The sequence below is a fragment of the Enhydra lutris genome, unplaced genomic scaffold (genome assembly GCF_002288905.1).
Source record: "Enhydra lutris kenyoni isolate GAN:26980312 unplaced genomic scaffold, ASM228890v2 scaffoldscaffold5, whole genome shotgun sequence".
Taxonomy (NCBI): Eukaryota; Metazoa; Chordata; class Mammalia; order Carnivora; family Mustelidae; genus Enhydra; species Enhydra lutris.
In genome coordinates, this window is record NW_019154089.1 from 52,179,015 (window position 1) to 52,187,991 (window position 8,977).

At 46.7% G+C, this 8,977-nt stretch overlaps 1 protein-coding gene across 2 annotated transcripts in view; it reads left to right on the forward strand.

Moving 5' to 3' along the window:
* The first annotated feature begins 495 nt into the window (after nt 1–495).
* The window catches only part of LOC111141022 (C1q and TNF related 3), a 22,807-nt gene continuing 14,325 nt past the window's right edge, over nt 496–8,977 (forward strand). Inside the window, exons 1-2 of one of the 2 annotated variants that reach the window (XM_022493345.1) lie at nt 496–641; nt 6,859–6,970. In XM_022493345.1, coding sequence (XP_022349053.1) covers nt 558–641; nt 6,859–6,970 — 196 coding nt within the window. In that variant the 5' untranslated portion in view covers nt 496–557. Of the gene's footprint in view, nt 855–6,858; nt 6,971–8,977 lie in introns of both variants that reach the window. The other variant, XM_022493344.1, reaches the window with a different exon arrangement.

The following is an 8,977-nucleotide window of genomic DNA, read 5'->3' on the forward strand; positions in this document are numbered from 1 at the left end:
GAGGAGTGAGTTCCTTGGAGTGGACCCCGGCGGCTGGCGGGCGGGAGGCGTGAGCTGTACAGTGAGAGTGCATGAGCTCTCCCGATGGCCGTGAACCAGTCTCCCCCCAACCCCAAACATTTCAGACAGAACAGATGCAGTTAAGCCCAAATTTCCTGGCAAGCCTGAGGGCGGGTTTTTCCAAAAGCATCTCAGACGGCGAAGGCACATGTCTAATCACGAAAGCCAACCTCCGGACACACACTCTGTTTCCCAGCCGGTTGTGCATGTTTCCTTCACACTTGAACACAAACGTGCCAAGGTGTGACATTTACGAACCCCACCAACTGCAAGCTGCGCGCGCCAGCCCAGCCTCCTGCCGGGTGGGAAAGTGATGAATGGGGGCTGTCCTGCCCCCGGGAGGAGGGCTGCTTCCCCTCTGGCATGCCTGTAGCCTTATTTATTACACACCAAAGTATAAAACCGCCCAGCCGGCTGCGGCTCGCATCTCCAGCCCTGGCATTTACTGCGACGCCCCGCGGTCGTCTCCAGGAGGCTCTGGGGCTCTGTTGAGAATCATGCTCGGGAGGCAGCTCGTCTCCTGGCACCTGCTGGCTTTGCTTTTCCTCCCATTTTGCCTCTGTCAAGATGAGTACATGGAGGTGAGCGGAAGACCTAATAAAGTAGTGGCGAGAATAGTGCAAAGCCACCAGCAGACTGGCCGTAGCGGCTCCAGGAGGGAGAAAGTGAGAGAGCGGAGCCATCCTAAAACGGGGACTGTGGATAATACTACAGACCTAAAATCCCTGAGACCAGATGGGCTACCGCACCCCGAGGTAGATGACCTAGCCCAGATCACCCCATTCTGGGGCCAGGTACTCGGAATTCTCTTCTAAGGATTACTGTGAAAGCCTAACGAGTTTTGTTGTTCTTTTTTCAGCTGTGATTCATAGGATCAATGCTTTCGAGAAGTTGGCTGTGCTGCTTGTGGGGGTCTTTCTGGGCTGTTCTGGGGTCTTGGAGGGGTGCGGTGGGGGGCCCGTGCCGGTCTGTGTTAGAAAATCAGCAAAGGATGTGGGAGGCAGTCTGTGTTAGAAAATCAGCAGAGGATGTGGGAGGCGGTGTCCCGCAGGGGAGAGGAGAGCAGAGCAGCCAGCTCCCTGCTGTGCTATGACTTGATTTCTTTCTTGCTCTCTTGGTGTGGAAACAAGTGCTGACCCATGCAGATAGATGGGTCTAATCATTTGCACATCCTAAGAGTGGGATTTTCTTAATCCTTCCCAGCAGGGAGAAGCTGCCCTTTGAGTTTTTCACTTCGATGTGTTAGTTTACTGTGACATTTCTTGCCAGGCTTGTTTATTTGTTTTCTAGTAATCTAGGTTACCAAGCCTCTATGCTCAGCCTCTGAACCTTAGAGTTAGAACCAAAAAGACTGCATGTGTGTGAAAAGCAAAACTTCGTTGTGTGATTTAAAGCCTGATAATCACAGAGGACCTGATTTATTTCCTTGGGTGTGAACTCAGCCCTCAAGGAAACATCTTTAACTCTTTCCAGGGATGATTGGAGTGAGGTCAGGTTTCAGCGTAGTGATTTGCAAATTGGTGAAACTCAATTTAATTTAAAACATTAAGAACCAGACAAAACGGATTTTGACTTACCTTCTAGGCATCTGGCGTGCTGAAATCAGAGGAGTGGGGAAAGAAGAGTTACTTTGAATTACGGGAGCATTGAACAAAGAGGTTTTACAAGAATCTATTGAGTCTTTGCATTCAGTAGGCCCTGGAAAGCTTCATGCCGGTGAAATCTAAGCCTGTCCTCTCACAGACTGAAAAGTTTGGATTGGGACTAGCGAAAGGATCAGACTGAAACCCAACACAGGATCAGCTGGAGATCCGGGGCTGAGCTGGGATTTCTAACTCGGCTGCATAGTGCAGTCGCCCAGATTGTTCTGTGAGCCTGTATCAAGAAAAAATTGTTTCTTGGGGCACCTGGGTGGCTCAGGGGGTTCAGCGTCTGCCTTAGGCTCAGGTCATGATCCCAAGGTCCTGGGATGGAGCCCCACATTGTCACATAGAACTCTCTGCTCAGTGGAGAACCTGCCTCTCCCTCTCCCTCTGCATGCCACTCCCCCTGCTTGTGCTCACGCGTGCTCTCTCTCTCTCTCTGTCAAATAAATACAGAAAAAATTTTTTTAAGACTTTATGTATTTATTTGACAGAGAGAGAGAGACACCGAGAGAAAGAGGGAATGAAAGCAGGGCGAGTGGGAGAGGGAGAAGCAGGCTTCCAGCTGAGCAGGAAACCCAATGTAGGGCTCAATCCCAGGACCCTTGGATCATGACCTGAGCCGAAGGCAGACACTTAAGGACTGAGCCACCCAGGCGCCCCTAAATAGGTAAAAGCTTAAAAAAAAAAGAAAAAGGGGGCTCCTGGATGGCTCAGTTGGTTAAGCAACTGCCTTCAGTTCAGGTCATGATCCTGGAGTCCCGGGATCAAGTCCCACATCAAGCTCCCTGCTTCTCCCTCTGCCCTCTCCCCTCTCATGCTCTTTCTCTCTCTGTCTCAAACAAATAAAATCAAATAAATCTTAAAAAAAAAAAAAAGAAAAAGAAAAAGTTGTTTCTTTAAGGAGCAACAAAAGAAATAATCTCCAAATACTTATTTTTCAAAGGCCACTTTTAGAGATGGTCCTTTCATCTGACAATCTTTTTTTTTTTTTTTAAGATTTATTTATTTTAGAGAGAGACAGAGAGAGTGCACAGGAGCAGAGGGGGAGGGAGTCTTAAGCAGACTCTGGTGCTGAGTGTGAAATGGAATGGAGCTAGATCTCCCAACTCTGAGGTCACACCCTGAACTGAAACCAAGAGTCAGAAGCTTAACCAAGCCCACTTCCCAACACCCCACCCTCCCCCACATTTTATTATTATTATTTTTTTAAGTAATCTCTACACCCACTGTGGGGCTTGAACTCACAAGCCCAAAATAAGGAGTCACACCCTCTGCTGATTGAGCCAGCCAGGCGCCCCTCATCTGATAATCTTTTGACTGGAGGGTGACTCATGCTACTTTGCATTTTCTTAGTGGTGCAGATATTTTCGTTTTGGTCCAAGCTTTGACCTGGACTTTCCATTTCAGTGGATAGGATCTCTCTGCTGGGCCCTCCCTGGCCTTCGCAGTATGAGCTCCCAGACACGCAGAAGGCAGATGTAGGCTGTCATTTGTTATTTCTTGGCAACCAAACTGAGGAGGCCGCCGGAATCCAAATTACATTTCTGCTTCACCCCACCTTCCAGGCGTAGGCAGCCAGCATGCTGGGGTCAGATGTGGGGGCAAGAAGTCACTTCCTGGCTTTCTTTTCTTGAAATGGCTGTGGGGGGTCCGGGCGTGAGTGGAGGCTTTCAAACCCTCCCGGGCTCTTGAAGTATTTTCAAACAAACCCCCTTCAGCAGATACTGAGAAGATTTAGAATCATTGATATTCTGGATGTCTTCAATACGACTCATCAGCCAATGGGTATGGAAACTCACTGCATTTTGGATTTTCCTGTGTTCCCTTTTTCCTTGCGTTCCTCGCCTCTCTTCTTTTAATTCTTCTTTTTTCTCATTTATTGTTTCACCTATGACTTCCTGTGCTTCTACTATGTGCCAAGCTTTATGTTGGGGATAAATAAGCCCAAGCCCATCTCCAGACAGCTCTGGAGGGCTCTCGTGGGGACAGATGAACAGACAATTGAACACCACGTGATCAACAAAATCTCTACACAAAAGGCAGTTGGGGAGACAGTGCCAGAGTGCTGGTGGTCGCTGCTTTGAACCTCAGAGGTGACCCGAAAAGGATGATTAACCACGCAAGAAATAAAATTTAAAAATATGTGGCACAGCAAAGAGACCAGAGAGCCCGGGAGGAGTAGGTGTAGCTGAAGGCTGTGGGAGGAAGACACAGGATGATCTCAGGGCCCACCTGGAAGATTCTGTTGGCCGGTTATGGAGCTCAGACCTTAGTTTGGCAGCCAAAGTTGTGTTTGTTTGTTCACAACAACACAGTGAGGTGAGCTGGTGTGTGTTCTAGAAAGAGGACTCTGGCCATGGGGTTCATGTGGACAAAGTGTGCAGAGATGGGGGTTGAGCAGACCTGGGCTCTCTCTTCTAGGCAGTTGCATCCTTTTTAATCTCTGGTCCTCCTCCTCCACCTCCTGGATTCCCTCCTCCCCTTCTTCCCGTTTCCCCTCTCCTTTGTCTTCCGTCTGTCTTCAGTTAAAGAAGGAGCTGTGGGCCCTCTTTCTGAGAAGTCACTCGCTAAGAGCAGACCTCAAATCTCAGTAGCTGCCCCATGGCCTCCATCCACAAGATGGATGGGACTTGTCTTAGAGACCATCCCTCCTCCCACACTGCTCATTCTCCTGTCTTTGGCTTTCAAATTTGACCTGATTATGAGATAAGGGTTGATAAACTTAAGAGGGTCTATGTGGTGACTCCCCAGCGTGTGATGACAACCTCTGAATTAATGCATCCTGTCCAGCTTGTTTTAAGGGTCCCTCCAGAGGCTCGCAAGCATTATTCCATTTGACTGTGTTGTGAAGGACCAGAGGAACATGTGAAATGTTGTAGGCCGGCTCTCAGAACATGACCAGCTAGTAGGAATCAGAAGATTCTCCCTGCTGGGGTGGAAGGTCTCTGCTTTCTAAGTGTTCCCAAGTACCTCGGACACCCACCCCAGTGCTAGTTAGTTCTGGTACCAAAGAGCCCCCTTTCCTGGAGCTAACTTCTCACACTCAGACACTAGACTTCACAAATGAAATCTTTCTAAACCATTATTTAAGGATTTAGAAAAGACCTTAGTATCTTTGCTTGCTCTTCAAGCTGGCAAGAAATTTCCTGACCATTTTACCTAGTGCCCTAATTTAGTGGACAAGAAAAATGATGCCTGGGGGCAGTGGGGAGTGACATCACTAAAGTCACACAGAACTGAGATGGGAGTTCTGGTTCCAGAACAGACATGTTCCTAAAATTCTTAGCATCCCAGGAACTCAATTCTATTCTTTAATGGCTCCTGATTCGGAATTTTCCCTCTTTCTCCCCTAAAGCCCATTATTGGCAGAATCTTGGATTTCTGGGAACTTAAAAAACTGTATTTCACATTAGCAAAAATCACACCAGGAAACTATGAAATACTTACTTCTCAGATTGCATCCTTGAATTGGAAGGTGGGGCAGTGCTGTGGTGTCTGACTTTCCAAGTGTCTGAAGTCACTTGTCTCCAACCACTCGCTTTGGCTGATTTTTCTATTCCTCCACCAGTTTTACCAAAGGTTTTTACAGACTCCCACATCTGTCCAGTGAGGGGTCTGGTGGGCAGAGGACTAGACATGAGTTAGCTCCACACTGTGTCCCCTGATCACTTGAGATCCGGCCCTGAGCTGTTGCAAGAGAATGCTGGGACTACAGACACTCTGCATTTTCCCTGAAGAGCTTGGTGGAGGCCTGTAGGGAAAAAGAATGAGGGAGTGAGGAAAATGTCCAAGCCCATTTTTAATTAAACAGCAACAACAACAAAAAAGTGGAGTCTAAATGTGCAGCAATGGGAAAGACTTGACCCACTTTTCTGCTTGGATTTCTAATGATAGAGAAAACCTGAATTTCAGATTCCTCCTTCCTTTCTCCTTATCCTGTCCCCATCCCTCCTACCTTTTTCTCCTTCTCTTTCTTTAGAATCCTTTAGAAACAATATGCTGTTTTCAAAAGACCACTGAATTATAACTCAAGTCTAGGAAAGTTTCCATTAGTATTTTATATGATATAATCAAAAGGCAAGCTACCAATTTGGTGCCACTCTAAATTTTATCAGCGAATCTAGCTCTTACATTAGATCTGTAGTTCCTCGATGGTAAGCACACATTTTAGAAATTTTTCTTTAGTGGTGCTTGGGTGGCTCGGTCATTAAGCATCTGCCTTCTGCTCAGGTCATGATCCCAGGGTCCTGGGATTGAGCTCTGTATCAGGCACCCTGCTCAGGGGGAAGCATGCTTCTCCCTCTCCCACTCCCCCTGCTTGTGTTCCCTCTCTCACTGTCTCTCTCTCTCTCTCTCTGTCAAATAAATAAATAAATAAATAAATAAATAAAATCTTTTCTTAAAAAAAGAAATTTTTCTTTAAATAGATAGGCAGTCCACTCAGTGTCATATTTGAGTATACTTAGTATCCATTAAGTACTCGCTGAATATTGGTTTGAACGATGTGATAATCATTTAAAATTTTGAAGTGAAATGTGAAACAGAACCTGAGGTTAAATATTTCTCAAAGGGGAGTTAAAGTTGTTTCAAGATGTAGATAGTTAATACTAATTTACTGGGCTAAAGACTACTTTGTTTCCTCCATGTCCTAAGGCAATTGAAGTGTGCTTGGACTGAAAGGGTGGCATTTTGACTCAAAATTTCTAAGAACTCTTATACCCGTATCCTGAATACAGAAATTCTTAACTCTCTTGGAAGTTGATCATTCTTACTTTTTGAGGGTCACCTACTCAAAGAAGACAGGGGAGGCTCCTGGCAGCTGGGATAGAGAGGGCCAGCTCTGAAGAGGTTTCCTTCTTGGCCATTACCAGTAGCCTCAGGATAGTACTTTCCAGAAATACTGCCCCATCTCCTGCCAGCACCACACTCCTTCCAAAGAACATGCCCTTCTTCTGACCTTCTGGCTTCCTGGTCCTTTTGGTCATCTGCTCTCTTGAGCTAGCATGCCAGTCAAGTCCACACCAGCTTTTCTGATGCTGTCCTAGGTTGTATGGAGTTAAACTTGCCCAAAAGACAAGACCAAGGGAAGTTCACAAGTCCTAATGACTCCCCAGTACCATTCTCTGAAGCTTCTCTCTGTATCTTTTTAAAGTCTCCACAAACTGGAGGGCTGCCCCCAGACTGCAGCAAGTGTTGCCATGGAGAGTACAGTTTCCGAGGCTACCAAGGCCCCCCGGGGCCCCCCGGGCCCCCTGGCATCCCAGGTAAGGATGAGAGAGACTCTCTGTTTGTTGCCAGTCTAACTGGGCCCTGTGCCAAAACCGGAGCCAGGGCGAATCGAAATCATTTGGGTTCACTTGTGTGTGATCCAAAGGGTGTGTGTGGAAAATCCAAAAGGGAGTTCAGGAGGGGACTAGGTTTACAGAGCCAATTAGGTGCAACAATGTACCAGAAGCTCAATAGTATTTATTATTTATCCCACTCCCAGGATCCCACAGGTGTTAGACATCTTGGGGCACCCGATTCACTGGTGGCAGTGGGGAGGGGGGGTCTTAAACAGCGTGGAGTACAGAATTATGGACTCTTATTGGATATACTCTTGTTTTGGTGTCTCTTCCACAACATGCTTCATGCAACACACTCTGTCTAACTTTCAGGGAACTTATGATGTGAAGGTGGGGAGAAGAGGAGCGCTTACTGGGCTGGCTATTGCCATCTCCATAGTGCCATTCACTGAACCACACAGCCTTCTGTCCGCATTTGTGTCTAGCTAAGTTTTTCTTCCCTTAATCTCAGGGTCTGTCCATGTTCAGCTATCTCTGGGTTGACTTTCACGCCTCTCTTGGGTTCATGGGAATATTTTTGGGATCCCGCACCACGTGGCAGCATGGGAAATGCTGTGGGACTCCACTGAGCCACCCTACCCCACTGAGTGTGCCCCAGGCACGGGAGGTCCTGAAAACTGGCTAATGTCTGGGGTCAGCCAAGGAAAAGGTAGCCCAGATCCTCTCTGTCTTAGGACTCCCAAATCCGTCTGAGGGTTAATTGTCTTCCTGTTCCCCAGGTCAGTTCCTGGGGGCAGGACTTCTTCTCGGTGTTTGACAGAAGTCTGCTTTCTCTTTTCTCCCCTTCATTGATGTTAACATTTATCATATGAGTTTTAATTTTTAAAAAATATTTTATTTATTTATTTGAGAAAGAAAGAGATCTTGAGAGAGAACAAGGGGGAGATGGAGAAGCAGACTCCCCGCTGAGCAGGGAGCCAGATGCAGACTTCAATCCTAGGACCCTGAGATCATGACCTGAGCCGAAGACAAATGCTTAACTGGCTGAGCCACCCAGGTTCCCCAAGTTTTCATTTTTTAATATAATTTTGAGTGGCTTCTTATATGAAACCAAATTTAAAATGAGAAAATATTCTGTTAGGCTTTAAATTGTGATTACTGTCTTAGAGTCCATGTCCTTTAACGTCAAGGGCATCTGCCCACAGGTGCAGTGACTGGGGTTAGAGAATATTCAGCCTCTTAATATCTTCTGAGGCTAGACTCTCTTGTGGGTACAGAACAAGCTGGCCTTGGCTAAATGTTCCCAAACAACATAGCTTTTTTTTTTTTTTTTTTGCCCATTAACTTGTAAAATTTATTTACCTGGAGGGTTGGCAAGCCTGGTACAATACCTGCATGCAAAATAAACGGCGAAGGGGGTGTACCTGGGTGGCTCTGTGGGTTAAAGCCTCTGCCTTCAGCTCGGGTCATGATCCCAGGGTCCTGGGATGGAGCCACGAGTCTGGCTTCTCTGCTCAGCGGGGAGCCTGCTTCCCTTCCTTTCTCTGCCTGCCTCTCTGTCTACTTGTGATCTCTGTCTGTCAAATGAATGAATGAAGTCTTTAAAAAAAAAACACACATTTGTCTTAACAGCAAAGGGGTGTGAAATTCAGCAAATATAAAATAAAGGAAGAGCTGTAGAAACTGTCTCTTAGTGGCAGAGTGAAGAGTTGAAATCATTATCCAAGCCTTGCTTTCAAAATTATTGTTACAATTTGTATCAATGATTTTACATCTCCTTCCATGATAAACCTCACACCAGTCAGAATGGCTAAAATTAACAAGTCAGGAAATGACAGATGCTGGCGAGGATGCGGAGAAAGGGGAACCCTCCTACACTGTTGGTGGGAATGCAAGCTGGTGCTGCCACTCTGGAAAACAGCATGGAGGCTCCTCAAAATGTTGAAAATAGAACTACCCTATGACCCAGCAATTGCACTGCTGGGT